Source organism: Megascapheus bottae, chromosome 23, assembly GCF_031878675.1.
Source record: "Megascapheus bottae isolate mThoBot1 chromosome 23, mThoBot2.hap1, whole genome shotgun sequence".
NCBI lineage: Eukaryota > Metazoa > Chordata > Mammalia > Rodentia > Geomyidae > Megascapheus > Megascapheus bottae.
Genome location: NC_143531.1, coordinates 13,310,934 through 13,328,761, shown reverse-complemented (window position 1 = coordinate 13,328,761; position 17,828 = coordinate 13,310,934). Strand labels below are relative to the sequence as shown.

Genomic DNA, 17,828 nt, shown 5'->3' with positions numbered 1-17,828 from the left:
AGAACACGAAGATCGGACCCCCGAGCTGCAGGCAGGGACGCCGGAAAGCGCACGCTCCGGTTGTCCCCGCCCCGGATCCCAGGCCCCGCCCCCGGAGTCAGCAGAGCGCCTCCCCCCCCCCCCCCCCGCCCCAGGCTAGGCGGAAACCCGGACTTCGCCCCCCCCCCCACAATCCCAGCAGTGGGGGCTGTCAGGGCGAGGAGCAAAGATTGGGTTTGTGCCACAGAGCATGAAGTATAGGCCAAATAATTAAAAATTCTTAGAGCAAATAAGGCCTCATGACCTCATTTTAGCTTCACATCATTAAAAAAAAAAAAAAAAGCCACAGAGAAAATAGCAACAATCTCCAAAGAAGATAGATATGTTCATTCTCTGAGCAGGTGTTTAAAAAGAAAAAAAAGATAATTCCCTCACCACCTAGAGAGTATTCATTTGTAATGCTACACACATACTTATAAAAGGTAAAAGGTGGCTCACTCCTGTAATCCCAGCTACTCAGGAGGCTAAGATCTGAGGATCAAGGTTCAAAGCCAGCCCGGGCACAAAAGGACCTGAGACTCTCATCTCCAATTAACCTCTAGAAAATGGGAAATGCAAATGTAGGGCAGTAGCCTTGAGCTGAAGAGCTCAGGGACAATGCTCAGGCAGAGAGAGGAGAGAGAGGAGAGAGAGGAGAGAGAGGAGAGAGGAGAGAGGAGAGAGGAGAGAGGAGAGAGGAGAGAGGAGAGAGAGAGAGAGGAGAGAGAGAGAGAGAGAGAGAGAGAGAGAGAGAGAGAGAGAGAGAGAGAGAGAGAGAGAGAGAGAGAGAGAGAGAGGAGAGAGAGAGGAGAGAGAGAGGAAGAGAGAGGAGAGAGAGAGAGAGAGAGAGATGAGAGAGAGAGAGAGAGAGAAGAGAGGAGAGAGAGAGAGAGAGAGAGGGAGCAAAGGAATATTAGATTCCTTGTTTCTGATCTGGAATGGAAGGGGAAAAAAGACAGCAAACTGAAAACCAACAATTTTTCTTAGACCTGTCAGAGAAATCTGGAAAGATAAAAACAGGTACTAGCTGCTGAGCTGAGTAGATCCACTCCCAGCTGAAGTCTCTGGGCAGAAGCTTCAGGGAATAAAACATGGAATATAATAGAATCAGTACAGCAGAGTTGGAAAATTGACCTTCAGGAGTTGTAGATTGGTTTGTTATTTTGTTTTGAAGAGAAAAATCTGTCGTGTGTATGTGTGTGTGTGCGTGTGCGTGCGTGTGTGTGTGTGTGTGTGTGTGTGTGTGTGTGTGTTGGCTTGTAATCAGGGCCTTACGCTCTCACTGGTGCTCTTATCACTGGAGCCATACCTGAACTTCTAGCTTTCTTGGTGATAATAGTGTCACCAACTTTTCTTCCTGGGCTGGCTTTCAACCATGATTCTCACATCCAGCCTTCTGGACAGGATTACAGGCGTGAACCACAGCACCTGACTGTCTCCATACCTCTTGTCAGAAAGAGAGGGGGATAATCTGTGTTGAAGGTGTTGATGATTTTGTTGTGCCAGTGATTTTTGTTAATAAGACTTGAGCTCAGAAGAAATTTTGATCAAGGCCAAGCATACTAAGGCTGCCAGACGGAGAGAAGAGAAATGTCCAAATCCATCCTGCTCACCTGAGGTGTTGAAATAACAGCTAAAAGGCACTAATAACCTGGCAGGCTTAGCTGCCCAATTATTTTTGTTTTGTAAAAGGCCTTAACCTGTTTGACCCCTGCCAGTGGTTTTCATCCCAGTGTGTTTTCATCTCTGTGGTTATTCACTGTAGGAATTGTTAAGATGACATCATACAGTGACTACCACCTACATGTGTTTACCTTTAAAACCTCAGCCCCTGAAGATGGGGGCTGCTCTCTATGAGCCCGAAGGTAGGGAGTGGCCATTGTTCTGTCATCTATCAGCCCGAAGGTAGAGTGGCCACTGGGCTGTACTATCAGCCCAAAGGTGGAGAGCAGCTGCTGGACTCCAGCTCTGTTTACTGAGTGCTGGTGACTCTATTGCTGGGGGGGGGATTTGGGTCCCCCCAAAATGACTGGGATATTACATGAGGTTCCCAGCCCAGGAAAAGGAGCTCAGTAAAAATTACTGAGACTTGTCTAGGAAAGTGCGTCCTCGTCCCTACACCTTCTTACCACATTCGGAAAAGCCTATTTTCTGCGATTCGTCTTCATCTAGTATGTCAGATGTGGTTTTCAACAACAGATTACCTAGTGAAGTAAAAGGGCAAGTATTAAGAAAGGATTCCAGCTAGACTCACATACGACATGAACATTGACTTCATACCAGGAAGTTTCTATTGCGTGGTTAATTCAGTACTAGATATGATGGGAAATGCATAGCACATACAAAAACAGATGAAAGATGGAAATGTTAGAGATCAAGAGTTCTGAAACAATTGAAAAATGCCTTTGATGGACTCATCAGTAGCTGAAACATAGCTAAGGAAAAGCAAAATCTGAGTTCAAGGCTTTGGTAGAAGGAGGAGGGAGGGAGGGAGGGAGGGAGGGAGGGAGGGAGGGAGGGGAGAGGAGAGGGAGAGAGAGAGAGAGAGAGAGAGAGAGAGAGAGAGAGAGAGAGAGAGAGAGAGAGAGAGAGAGAGAGAGAGAGAGAGAGAGAGAGACTGACTATACCTATCTACGATTCAGTCAAAAAGTGGAGTTTTACACTTTCAAATATTTTGCTTTTACTAGCAGACTTCCTGCCTTGCAAAGAATGTTATTTAAAAAGGAAAGTAAGAATGCTAGTCTTGGGCCAGGAGTTTGGCCTAGTGGTAGAGTGCTTGCCTAGCATGCACAAGGACCTGGGTTCAATTCCTCAGTACCACATACATAGAAAAAGCCAGAAGTGGTGCTGAGGCTCAAGTGGTAGAGCTCTAGCCTTGAGAAAGTCCAAGGACAGGGCTCAGGTCCTGAGCTCAAGCCCAGGACTGGCAAAAAAAAAAAAAGTGCTAGTCTTGAAAATTCAAATCTACAAAATGAAGAGTATTAGACTATAAACTTCCTAAATACTTTAAAAATAAAGTAGCAATAAGGTGCCTCTGTATAAATGGAAATGGAGCAATGGCACCAGTACATGAGGCCAAGGTTAGGAATGCTTGGTGAAGTATAGAGTCAAAACCTAGATCAACTTTTGAGGAGAAATCAAAGGCAATATCATTGTGAGTCTTTTCAATTATGGCAGAACAACAGGGCATCCAGATATTGCTCGCTATTGTTTCTTTGAAAGTAATCTAATTTACTTTTCTACTTTTTTTTCCTATGTTGCCATGATATATATATTTGGTATCCATGTTCTCTTTTGCTTCAATCCCCACGACTGACCTCTTCCCCCCACCCCCACTCAAAAAAAATCTCTTTACCCCTATTTATTATTATTATTATTATTTCCTTGGTGCTTGGAATCAAATTCAGATCTCATGCCTGTCAGGTAAATGCTCTACCAATGAGTTAGATTCCAGCCCCAAAACTATACAATTTACTAATCATTATGACTAAAGGTTAATCTGGCCCAGGCCCCAAGTTCAATAATATATGATGTTCGTATTTTAAGCACTGTTGAAATCAAATTTGTAAATCTCTGCCTCTATCCTTGTATAATCATACCAATTCAGAATTCTATCCTAGAAAGTTCCTTGTACTTCTAATTCCTCCCTACCCCAAGTATGTTCTGATTTCTACTTCTTGAATATACTATGTATCTTGCACTGTCTTCTAATATAGTGTCATTCATTTACATCATCTTTCATTCCTTTAAGGATATTTTCTTTGATGTAGAACTCTCGGGCAGTTAATTCTTCCAAGTATTTTGAAGGAAATAGTCCAGTGTCTTGCTTTAATTGTTGCTTTTCTTTTTTCTTTTCAATCCAAGACTGGGAATCAAACTTGTTGACACTAGCCACTGTCTGGCACTCTACCACATATCTAACCATGTATCTCACACTCCATTGCTGCTCTAAGTCAAGCTGGCTATTGTTTCTTTGAAGGTAATCTATTTTACTTTTCTACCTTTTTTCCTATGTTGCCATATATACTTGGTATCCATTTTCTCTTTTGCTTGGACTTCAATGGGTATATTTAATCTGCATTTTAGCCTTGTCTGTTTTAGAAAAAAAAAACAAAAAAACTTTTGCTCTGACTTCCTTTCCGTTCAGGTTCAATCACGACAGAACCACCATACAGATTAACCAGAAGCACTTTACCATTGACTGTACATGACTGACAACTGTAAAAAGAATTATATGATAGCCCAGGGCTAGGGGAAGGGTAGTGCAAGAAAAACCTTGAAAGAGGAATTGCAGGGCCGGAGTGTAGCCTAGTGATAAGAGTGCTCACCTAACATGTGCAAAGTTCTGGGTTCAATTTCTCGGAACCACATATGCAGAAAAGGCCAAAAGTGGTGCTGTGGCTCAAGTGGCAGAGCACTAGCTTTGAGCAGAGTGACTGCGGACAATGCCCAGCCTAGGTCCTGAGTTCAAGCCCCAGGACTAGCAAAAAAAAAAAAAAGGTAGTGGAGCTGTGGCCCAACCTTATTGACTATTTTGCGGGCTCAGATTCCTGAATGGCTGCAATAGAGTACCCCATGCGCTGAAGCATGGAAGCAGCAGGTGGTCACAGCTAATGTAAGCTGTCACTGGGAGATATCAGATCTCTTCAAGGCATTCAGACTAGCAGGTGGTAGTCTGGACCCCCAAACCACAGGTAAGCTGTAGAGCAGCTTGTGAAATGCACGTTTATGCCGTGGCTTCCGAGTAGCCCTGAATACCTCATTCAGACCCTCAAAATCAAAGCTTCAAGGTTAGAAGCCGTCTTTGGTAGGAAGTCATGAGAATCTAGCCTAAAATATTCAGTAAAAAGCCAGCATGTAACGCTGGACACCAGTCTCTGCCACCTGTAATCCTATCCTGGCTGGGAACCTATGGATCTCAGTGGGAAGCCAGACTGGGCAAGAAAAGTCCATGCGACTCTTATTTCCAATTAACCACTAAAAAAAAAGTCAAAAGTGGAGCTGTGGCTCAAATGGGGGAACATCAACCATAATCAAAAAAGCCCAGGAAGAGCACCCAGGCCCCAAGTTCAAGCTCCTGGACTGCACTCACCCAGGGCGGAGGTGTGGCTCAAGTGGTATAAGCTATAAGGCACCATTCTAGCAAGCAAACCAACCCAAGCACAGGCCCCAAATCAAAACCAGGTACTAGCGAAAACTCTACAGAAGAAAAGGTGTATACAAGACACACACACCTCTAGCTCTTACATGTTCCCACCAACGGCTATGTCTTGAGAAAATTCCCATTCCAAATGTACATTTTCCACTACATTGTGAGGGAGGGGGTAAACAAGTTGCCTAATGTGGACACACAGGAGATAATGGGTTCAAATCTTTATTCACACTATTTAGCACACTCAGCAAGTACATCTTTGAACCTGCTTAATATTTAACCACTGGTTAAACTATACATAGCAGAATTAGATTTATGTACTATTTCAAGGGTCAACGGGAAATCAATCTAGTCTTACAATTCAAAATACTGTTAGGTAATCTGTTTTACAGTGTTAACAAAACATGTCCTCTGTAACCACAGTTTTAACTAGTCTCAAAGCACTGGCTGTAGCTACAAGGGAATGTTTGGAAGAGACTTGTAAAGTTACCTTTACCATACAGTCACTCAAAACACACCATAAGTTATGGGACTTATAGTTTCAATTAGAACTGGGGTTTATGGCAATTTGCATTTTAAGGATTTTCCCAATCACTTTGAAAATCATACTGACTTCTTAAAGACTGAAAATATCGAAAAAAAAAACCTCAATTGTGTACTTAATGTTAACTGGAATGAGTAAGACCATAGTGTGTTTAAACACAGACTTTAATGGTAACAATTCCTTTAGGTTCACTTAAGTTTGGCTATTACAAGTCTTATGCAGATGTCACAGACACTTAGTGACTTGCACTGGGTTCCTCATAAAAGACAATTTCACTTAAAAAGTTTCCATCATTTAACAGTTTGTTGACACAAAACATGACTAATTTAAAGCCACTCCCCCCAATCATTAACACAGCATGATCAGTATCCTAAGTATATTTCAACTAAACCATTAAGTGAGTGTTTCACTACCCCTGAGACCACTAGTTAACTGTGGTTCATACTTACATTAAACGTGAGTACACCCACACAAGAAAGCAAACCTACCAGTTAAAAAATTATCACACTGCAAACCTGTGGTAGGGGCAGAGCAACAGAATAAATTTACCCTAACAGGCCAATTGGTCTTTTATTAAAACTACTGGCTTATGCATTAGAAAGTTTACAGACTATGTCATTAGTATTTCATCTGCTAATGCTCATTTAGCACTTAAGAGATTTCAGATTACTGAGTGGGGTGGTTTGTGTCCAGTGTCTATACATTCAGAAAGGATGGTCTTCCAGGTACTTTAAACATCCTTTCTCTTAAACATGGAGAAGCCTCTATGGCTTATTCCCTTAGAAGCAACATATGTTATATAAAGCGTCAGGTCCAAGATAAAGAGAACTGGACACTTAATTTATAAACATAACTGGACATACCCACTCTTATAAAAATGGCTTAACGAAGCCACCTTTGTAAATGCCTTAAATCATCAAAGGTTAAAAAATGGATCCACTTGAAAGTCAATCAGGGATTCACTGTTTTATGAAAAGTGCGTTTTATTCTTGTTTGGCTTCTCAAGAAATACTGCCCACTAAAGCTTTTGAGAATTGAGTCCCAGGAGTAATTTTTAAAAGCAGAGGCAAATAAGTTATTTCTTACCTTGTGGGGCAACTATGTTACTAATTTTTCATAATTTGAATCGTTTTAACACAGCATGACATCTCCCCTGAAGAACCCATGATTTTTAAGCAAAAACAAAAGAAAAAAATTCATTGGAAAAGTTAGTTATGTTGGTTATTTCCAATGAAAAGTATTTTACAGAATTAACAAAGCCAGAACATCTTCAGAAAGCATGCATTTCACTTCTGGTTTAGAGAAAAACCTTGTCAACAAATCATGTCCGAACTACATATTAAAATGTTTCATAAACAATTAAAACAACATGTATGTCTAGCTTTCCGCATCAGTGTCAAACAAGGAATGAGTTGCACATCAACTAACTAATCAGTGCAAAAGTGTGGACATGGAGACATATGCTAGAAACTGAATACAAGACTTTTCAGAAATAAAGCAATGGGAGTGTCAAAACCACCAAAAAAAGTAAAACTACAGGATTAGAAAGTGCGAAGAATGATAATGCCCTTGTTACTACAGAAGTTTTGTGGCACAAATAGCACTTGTCAAGGGAATTTAAAAAAAAAAAAAGAAAACCCCAATACAATAGCATTGACTTTTATTCATGTTAAGTTACCCGAAATGATATCTGCTGCATTTAAATGCTCACTAATGTAAATGAACAAACCCATTTCCATGGATGCCCAATATCTCATGGTTAAATCACTTCAACATAGCCTCATGACAACTCCCAGACCAACAGTACTTTATTTTGTAAATTGTGACCCACTATCACTCCCATTTTCCCCCCAGCTATCAAGTGTACATGATAAAGAAAAGTTTTAGATAGGGGATGCACCTGGAAAATAATAAAAGTTCCACATACATGTTCCAGAACTGCAAGGTCCCAAGTCCATTTATGAACTCTAGGGCTGCCAGTATCATGTGCAGCATAGTAAAGCTACACTATTTGAATAGCTTATTAATTCTGCATAAATCAGGTTAAACAATGTGTCAACCTGTAACAGACTGTGCACTCTTAACTGAACATGGCAAAATATTCACTCTCTGAACTTTACATCATCATTTGATGTCAAACAATGAAGCAAATCCCATCAGTATATACAAAAAACAGCTTTCCATTTACAAAACATTGTTTCCCATACTGATTAATCCAGGCAGCTAACTCATTGGTTTATGCAACTTTATTGAAGAAAAATAAATCAATTACTAGCAGAGCTATTAGTTGATCACTCATCCATTAACAACTTGCATCATTTATTCAGTGCTATATTAAACAGTGTATTGGAAGATAGATTAACTAATAGCTCCAAGCCTCCTAACAATTTAAATGAAAATTACAAAATGTTTGAGACCCTATTTTGGAATACAAAGGGTGTTTGACTTCCAATTTCCATTCTCTGTAGAACAAGAACAGGTCATTCCTTTATTGACATGCATAAAATACATCACATTTTCTGTTCTGCTGATGCTATAAATTCAATACCAATTCTCCAGACACATCAGTTATGAGCATAAAGTATATGATGTAACCTCAAATCTCTAACAGTGGAAGGCTTAAACAAGAATGGATGCTGCTAGGATGTTGTTTCCTTTGATGTGACAACTGAGCATCCATCTCCCTCCCTTTCAGATGGCTTCTTCAGCATGTTAGAGCAGTGAGGAATGGTTTAGTCTCATAACCGAGTTAAGAGTGAAGATATTGGCCACATAATACACATGCTCCATTTTTTAAAAAATTTCTGAATCTTGGGCAACTGTTCTCTTGTAACTACTTTACAGTTTCTAAAAGCAGTTATTGTCCAAAGCTGGAAGAACTTAAGTCTTCTCAGATGAGCATGTGAATGAATGGAGGGAGGTAAACAAAAAATAAAATTAAAAAAAAAAAGATGAGGTCTGATAGGGGAGCAGCCGGATAAGAAATCAAAAAAGGAACAGTAATTTAAAGTTTATTCCAGCTATAATGCAGGTTATTCTGACTTTAAGGTAGCATCACATGGCATACTTCTGAGTCCATTCCCGAGATATTCTGTTGTACCTGTAAATAAAGAAGTTATTTTTTTAAATAAAGTTTAAAATCAGTACTTAAAAACAGAAATTTCTACTTTTCCCTATCTTTAAAGTCACATGTAATGGCTACTGAGTAGGAGGAATAGCATGGGTACTCAAAGCAGAGAAATGAAACCTCATGCTTTGAAACAGTAGTATTTTAATAAATAGAGCAGCACTGAGATTAGAAGACTAAAAACCAGATTGTCTCTCCACCACCACTAGTGCTATACTAGAAACTTAAAAGTGGTTATTCGGTCTGACAAACTTTTAATATTAAAAATTATTTTACATGTTGAATTGAGATCCTCTTGTACAACTAAAGAAACACCTCACAGTTCAACAGAATGCTTTCATATGCACATATTAGTAGAAGTACAGTCATTCTCAAAGCTAGTGATATACATTATTTCTACAACACTATCTGCATCATCCTAAACTTTGGAGCTGTTACTTCATCCTACGCATTACAAGAAAAGATGCTTTTGAGATCTGTGCAGGTAAGACATCAGGAAAGGTGACTAAAGAACTGGGATAGAAGTATGATTGGACATGTTACTTAGAACCACATTACTGTTACATGTGGTGGTGATTTGAGTCCAATAAACCCCATGGAACATACTCTACAACAGCAAACAGATCATCTTTATTAGAACAACAAGAGGGTAACTGATCCACAAGCCAGGCTACTACTGAGAAAGATCACTAAGACTGACAAATGCTACCAATTCCTCCTTCGAGTACATTCAAAGCCAACAAAAATACAGCTGTAGCCTTAAGAAATGAATACACATATACATCAAAACTTCTAGACTTATCTTTTAAAGTTTAAAAGACTATCACCAGCTTAATTTCAAACCTCAAACAGTTCTGTTTTTCTCAAATTTAATGTTTTCGGGCAACTCAGAGTTAATTTGTTTAAGGATAACCCTCTTCAAAAAGCCAGCACTTTAAAAACAAAGGCTTTATTTAGCATACAGGGAGCCACAAACTATAGGTAACATTAATGCATGCTTGTCAGTAATGAACTTTAGCTGCTAAGGCTGAAGTCTTTTTCTTTAAAAAGATTATCTAGGGGGAGGGAAATGGGTACCAAGACATGTGAAAGGGTATCAATGTATGTGAATTAATGCACCTTCTATCTGGCAAATATCATGTAACCCTTTTACTAATTACAATAAAAAAATAATTTTAAGCAAAAAAAAAAATAAAAAAACGATTATCTATTGGCAAAATTAAAAAACAAACCAAAAACAATCCATATACCCCAATTCCACACAGTATTTTTAAAATTTCTTTATTATTATGATGAAAATGATGTTATAGAAGGATTACAATTACATAAGTCAGGTAATAAGTACACATAGTATAGGTACAAATTTCAAGCTAATGTTTAAACATCATGTTTGATAACAAAGTCTTATTTTGTAGGTGGTACTGGGTTTGAATTTGTCTTTGCACATGCTAATAAGCAGGTGCTCAAATTCCTTTTTGCCATTACTCCAGCCTTTTGTTGCTGGACACTTTTTGAGACAGGTGGTCTTGCTTCCCTTTCTGTTGTTTGGATTTGGATAAGCGCATGCTACTGTACCTAGTCACTGGTAGAGGTAGTCGAGGATTTTTAGGCCAGGCTGTTTTTGAACGATGATTCCCTAATCTCAGCCTCCCGAATGGAAAGGGTTATATACTGGAGCCACCATGGCGGGCTTAAATTTCCATTTACTAGTGCTACTTAACTATTTTGCCATGCAAAAATATTTTCAAGCAATAATGACTACTAGATAGATATCAAGCAGTTAAACATTTTTCAGAAAACTGCCATATCTGTTACCTTTTGTTAGTTAATACAGTGCCTTAAAGCATGCAGCACTCAAGTGCTGGCAGTACCATGAATAAGCGCACCAGAGTACAGATCCTCTTACCCTACAACATAGCGTATTTCTCTGTCCACTCTCTTGCTAACCTATTGTACCTAATTGAACAAGTACACTTAGCATTAATTATAACATATGAAATTTATGAAGATTAAAGTTGCACATGAAAATAACTCATATTTGAGATATTTAGATGCAGGACTAATTTTCACTATTTTTACAAGACAAAGATATATACTTGACTGTCAAGTGCTTTCTTCTCCCAAACCTGAGAATAAAGATAGCTGAATGTAATGTAATATATATATACACATATATACATATATATATATTACATTTTTAAAAAATCCTTCTGGAAGGGAAATTTATTTTCATGCTGAAATGCAGATTGGGAAGGGGGTTTGGAGTCTAGATGCTGTCCCTGCTCAAGGCCAGCCCCACTTGCAGCCTTTTCTGAGTAGTTATTGGAGATGAGAATCCCACAGACTGGTTCCTGCTCAGGCTGGTTTTGAACTGTGATCCTTAGAGTTCAGGATTACAGGTCTGAGCCACTAGTCACTGTGCCCAGCTAGATTTTTTTTGAGACTACATCTCATTAGGCATCCATCCCACATTGGCTTCAATCTCTTGGGATTATAAGTAGGTACCACCATGCTTAGCTCTTAGTAATTTTCTTTTTCAACAACTACATTTTAATAATTAGCTTACCAGAAACAAACACCAAGTTTTCCTAGCATCACTTCACCTTAATCTTAGTAAGACTATTATTTTTTATACTTCAACTACTGCATACTTACTTATCTCTGTCTGTTTTATAGATCCGTGCAATCTCTGGCACTAGGGGGTCATCTGGGTTTGGATCACATAGCAGTGAACAAATGGATAAAAGAACTGCAAGAAAACAAATGTGTTACTTAGATGTCATACTATTTCTCCAAAAGACATAAATGGCATCAGAATTTATTGCTACTCTGTACAGGGAAAGCATATATATGTATATTATATGTATGGCATGCACGCATACATACACATGCTATATTATATTAAGCAAGAAGAGATGAATAACCCAGTCTTTGTTTCTTCTTAGGCAAGATTTTTTTTCTGTATTTTTTTTTTCCAGTTGTGGGGCTTGAACTCAGAGCCTGAGCACTGTCCTTGGACTTTTCTCAAGGCTAAAGCCCAACCACTTGAGCCATAGCACCACTTCCAGCTTTTTTCTATGTATGTGGTATTGAGGAATCGAACCGGGGGTCTTCGTGCACGCTAGGCAAGCACTTTACCACTAGGCCAAACTCTGGGCCCTTTGTTCTGTACTTTCAAGAGCTCCACTGAATGTTTTTATCTTCTTGACTCTACAATGTAAAGACCGTATTACCAAGGGGACTGAACATGAAGGAATGACAATTTCACTATTGGCACTAATTAAGTCTTTGTAGTCTAGTTATTTTTTGCACCCATTAAAGAACATAAATCTCACTTTGAGAATTCACTAATGTGCCAGCATTAAAGGTATTGATGAAAGACTATAATGTATGTACAAATCCTCAAAAGTAATTTTGACAACCATTGGTGAGGGGAAAAAGCAACTATCACATAAGCTAAATATTATCTGTCACCAGCAAATACAGCTGCATGGGATTGGAATAAGCACACATATATAAAATTAAGAATAGGGGCTGGGAGTTTGGCTTAGTGGTAGAGTGCTTGCTTAGCATGCAGGAAGCCCTGGGTTCAATTCCTTGGTACCATTTACACAGAAAAAGCCAGAAGTGGTGGCTCCAGTGGTATAGTACCAGCCTTGAAAAAGCCCAAGGACAGTGATCCTGCCAGGAGTTCAAGTCCCAGGACTGGCCAAAAAAAAAAAAAAATCAGAAAGAGGCACTGTGACTCAAGTGGTGGAGCACCAACTTTGAGCAAAACACAAAATTAAAAATAAAGACTGACCGGTAGTTTATCCTAGCGGTAGAGTGCACAAAGACCAGAGGCCGAGTCCTTGGTACCACATACATAGATTTGTACATACTTGGCTACATAACTCAGAATGATGCTGCCCTCACAAGCAAAGAACTATCACAAAATCAAGTTACTTTACAAACCACCACTTCACTCTATATTTACAGTATCGCAGTGATTTCTAGCAATAACAACCTGGAATCAGATATTCAGGTAATGAAGTATGAATTGAAAATAAAGAGTTAAACTGTTCTAAGTAATTTAAACATGTGAAAATTGTGAAATTACAGGACTTCTCTCCCCTTAAAAGTGGTTCTAGTTAAATATCATAACTAGCAGCCCTTAATATAACTAGCAATGCCAAAAACCAAGTTCTACATACTTTATACCTCCTCCCAAATACTAAAAGGCAGATAGTAGTTCTGTGTGTAAAAGAATCTGTGAAATGCAAGTGCCACAAGACAATGGTCAAAAAGAAGATACTGAGGAAATATATTCATCTAGGATATTCTCACTGAGCCTTTACAACATTAGACATGTTCCATAATAGAATTCTACTTAAAGCAGGAGATCAGTATTGATCTAGACACCTTTCCAAGATTCTACAAATTAAAGCACCATTATTAATACCCAAGCAACAATACATCGTGGTTTTACTACCACTTACATTTGTTTAAAAACAAACTATAAATTTTTCTAAGAATATAACTTCAACATGGTATATCCTATCATTCTTGCTAACTTACATTCAAGCTAATTCATACATGTGAGAATGTGATGTCAAGTAATTTATAACAGAAAAGGTTTTATTAAAATAAATTATGCTATTAAGAAAAACTAAAGTCAGGCACGGTAACGACACTACTCAGGAGGCTGAGATTTGAGGATCGCGGTTCAATGCCAACCTGGGCACTAAAGTCCTCAAGACTCTTATCTCCAATTAATTACCAGAAAACCCGAAGTGGCTCTGTGGCTCAAGGGGTAGGGTGGTAGCCTTGAGCTGAAGAGCTCGGGGACAGCGCCCAGACTCAGATCAAGTCCCACAACCGACCAAACAAAAATAAATAAAAATCATGTATTATTTCCATGTAGCATCAAACCTTAGATTCTCCCACAAATTTCCTCAGAGATTAAAAAAAACTACATAGTGCAAGTAACTTTTCTTTCCCCCTTCTAACCAAAAAAGCAAAAACAAAACAAAAAAAACCCATTGGCATAATAAAAACAATGTGCAACGAGGTAAAACTCAAAAAAAAAAAAATCAAAGCAGCTCAGATTATTCAGTAAGTATTTACCTTTAGAAATAGTTAAAGCAGGAGACCACTGTGACCTTAGAATATCAAGACAAATGCTGCCATTACTGTTAATATTTGGATGATAAATTCTTGTTGTAAATGCAACCTAAAATAAAATTATAAAGCTTAATTTAGATTGTACAAATCAAAACAACCAAGTCTTTTTAAAAGTTTCACGAATATGCAGAGGCCTATGTAAGTTGTGCTTCCACTACACACTATGCCCTTTATCATTCATAAAAGTTGAATTTGCTAATCGTTCTGAAGTCAAAAACTGTTTTAAGATAATCTCACTCTGGTGTCCAGGTTACCTCTAACATTTGAGTGCAGAAATTCAAGCACTTAATTACTATGTCTGACACTGCAAATTGAACCCCTATATACCAGTCACTTTAGCAGAGATTTATAATTATGAATACAAACTAAATGGTAAATTATTGACTAACTTGTAGCAGAGTGTAAGTTATACCAGCACATGCAACATATACTGAAATGAACAACTAGTAACTACCTATTACAACAGTGCCAATAACACAAAATGTACTAACACAAGAAGGGGGGAGCTTCCACATGGTATAGGGTGTATAAGCTTTCCTCCTTTATTTTCCTCATTCACAAAGTTCAAGTCCATGTCTAGACTCTTAACTGAAGGATAGGAGTCATCTACGTATCTATCCATTACAAAATTCCATGTTTCCAAAATTTCATGTTTTAATTATTCTTAGGCTCAATCACACAGACTGATTTCTAAAAATACTATATTCCTCTGAAACCAAGTTATAAGTCCACATTAACAGATTTTAAGGGATAATTACTTGCCTTAGGTGGTTTGAAGGGGTAGTCTGTAGGAAAATGAATTGTCAAAAAGAATACACCGCCTTGATATGGGCTGTCATTCTGTGAAGAGACAAATGCACTTTAATACTTTAAAATATCATTGCTGACTATTTCCATGTTCTAAGCAATGAATATCTTTAGCATGGAATCAAAATCACCTACTTAAATGCAAGAAGAAAAATCAGCTCATACTAAAGACCAACTATCAAAACTAACTAAAAAGTAATGAACTCTAATTTACTTTGATTCCATTTTTCATTTTAAAAACTGAAAAAATGTATTCCAAACACAAATTCTCCCAAGTCAAAAAGATCACCTAAGTTTATAGATTGCTACAAAACTGTACATTGCACATACTGAAAACATCTTTTAATAAAAGACAAAAAACGCACTATACAAAACACACACACTCACACACTCTCCTCCCTCCCCCAAGGCTATTCTACCCACTGGCACACCAAATAGCTATTACACGTAATAACCAAAACCTATGTGTTACAAGTTTCCTAATTAAATAGGGTGGTTCTGTGGTAGCTTAGTATACTATTAGTGTGTATACCATTGTATGCATGATAAACTCAGACTCCAGACTTCTGAAGAATACTTAAGAGCTAAAACTTAGGGGCTGGGAGTGCAGCCTAATGGTCGAGTGCTTGCCTAGAATGCACAAAACCCTGATTTGATTCCTTGGTACCATATACACAGAAAAGGCTAGAACTGGTGCCATAGCTCAAGTGGTAGAGTTGCCTTGAGAAATCCAAGGACAGTGTTCCAGGCCCTGAGATCAAGCCCCAGGACTGATTTAAAAAAAAAAAAAAAAGCAACACTCTTGGGGTTAAAAGCAGTGATGAAAAAATTAACAGTCTAGGGCTTTATGTTAAAAAGCAGAAAGTGATCTGCTTCTGGTTTCTGGCTCAAGCCTGTTATCCTAGCTACTCAGGAGACTGAGATACCTTAGGATCACAGATGAAGGCCAAGCCAGGCCAGGCATTTAAAGTCCCCAAACTCTTAACTCCAATTAACCACCAGAAAAACAGAAGTGGAACTGTGGTTTTAAGTGGTAGACAAGCCTTGAGCTGGGACAGTGCCCAGGCCCAGATTTCAAGCCTCACAACTGGGTGGGGAAAAAAATTACAGTAACATGGGTTGGGAGCATGACCTAGTGGTATAGTGCTTGCCTAGCATGCACAAAGCCCTGCACTGGATTCCTTGGTACACACAGAAAAAGCCGGAAGAGGTGCTCTGGCTCAAGTGGTAGAGCTCTTACCTTGGGAATGCCCAAGGACAATGTCCAGGCCGAGTTCAAGCCCCAGGACTGGCAAAAATAAATTTTTTACAGTAGTTTGCCAGGTATCAGTGGCACACACCTTAAGCCCTACCTACTCAAAAGGCTGAAATCTGAAGATTGATCTTCCAAGCCAGTACAGGCAGGAAAATCCATTAGCTCTATATCCACTTAGCGGCCAAGAGCTAGAAGTGGATCTACAACTCAAGTGGCACATACACGCACATACACGCGCGCGCGCGCGCGCGCACACACACACACACACACACACACACACACACACACACACACACAGAGTTATATAAAAACTGCACATAGGGGCCGAGTGGTAGAACGCCTGCCTAGCATACATGAAATCCTTGCTTCGATTCCTCAACAACACATACACAGGGGAAAAAAAAGCTGGAGTGGGTAGACTGAGAAAGCCCCAGGACAGTGCCCAAAGACAGTAACCAGGCCGTGAGTTCAAGCTCCAGGACTGGCAATAAAAAAGCCGCACACACACACACACGCACACACACACGAAGGGTTAACAAACTGGATGTATCTTAATTCCCCACTATAAACTAAGGTACATGAAAGAACATTATCTATATTATTTATATATTTTTGCTAGGTATCTCCATATAAAATCTAGATGGGTACTGAACTCAACACAAAAACGTAAGAAAGATACATTACGAGTTCAAAATTTTTAAATGAAGAGTCAGATTCAAAGCAATGTACAACTGTAAATGGAAGAGCTACTATTTAAATTGATATCTACAGGTTTAATTTTAAAAACACTATAAAGCAGCATCTAGATAGCAACCAAGTGTATGAAATAAATAAGACACCCAGAATTTGAAATAATTAGATAATTGAGTCTTTCTTTGTTAGATACTATAGTTATATTAATTCAAAGTTACTCTCCCAGTGTTGATACTCCTTCCTCCACAGAAATTTTAAGATGGTAGTATTCTCACAGACCTAGTTTCTGCTTCTAACATTTGCCCCATATATATTACTCTGGGCATAACTCATTGAACATATTTGGATATGTTACCACACACACACACACACACACACACACACACACACACACACACACACACACCTCCTACTTCTCTTTAGTATCTTCAATCACATTTTTCCTAACAAAGTCATAAGCCAGGATACTTGCTAGATATAATTGCTTATACCTGTAAAGCCAGCAAATAGGAGGCAGGAACAAGCTCACATGTTTAGGGTCAACCTGGGCTACACAGCAAGACCCTGTCTTGAAAATCCACGGGCTTGGAATGTAGCTCAGTGCAGAGAACTTAGTAGCATCCACAATATACCTAGGGGATTCTAATCCCATCCTACTAAAATCATGCAAATGAAACAGTCTACCAGGACAATTCAGTACATTATTCTATTTTCATCTAACCTTTTTTTTGAGGGGGGGCGTGGGGGGAGGGGATGTCAGCCTTGGGGCTTAACTCTGGGCCTGGGCACTGTCCCTGTCATCTAACTCTTAATCAGTTACTCAATTCTAACAAAGTTGAAATTTCTTCCTTGTCACTACTTTTAATTCAAGATATAACCACATTTTGTTTAATGTATGCTAATAGCTTATTACAGATATTTCTGCCTTTTACCCTTACAATTTATTTCTTCATCCCAATGCTGAAGTCTTGGGACTTGAACTCAGGGCCAGGGTGCTGTCCTTGAGCTTTTTGCACGCAGGGGTAGCACTCTACTACAGGTTCTACTTCCAGCCTTTTTGGTTGCTAAC

General features: G+C 38.9%; 1 protein-coding gene across 1 annotated transcript in view; it reads right to left on the bottom strand.

The window, feature by feature from the left end:
- Positions 1 to 7,945: 7,945 nt before the first annotated feature.
- The window catches only part of Ube2d3 (ubiquitin conjugating enzyme E2 D3), a 26,750-nt gene continuing 16,867 nt past the window's right edge, over positions 7,946 to 17,828 (bottom strand). Inside the window, exons 5-8 of the mRNA XM_090356745.1 lie at positions 14,767 to 14,844; positions 13,948 to 14,053; positions 11,497 to 11,590; positions 7,946 to 8,814 (exon numbers count right to left, since the gene is read on the bottom strand). Of these exons, the coding sequence (XP_090212871.1) occupies positions 8,769 to 8,814; positions 11,497 to 11,590; positions 13,948 to 14,053; positions 14,767 to 14,844 (324 nt within the window). The 3' untranslated portion in view covers positions 7,946 to 8,768. The remainder of the gene's footprint in view (positions 8,815 to 11,496; positions 11,591 to 13,947; positions 14,054 to 14,766; positions 14,845 to 17,828) is intronic.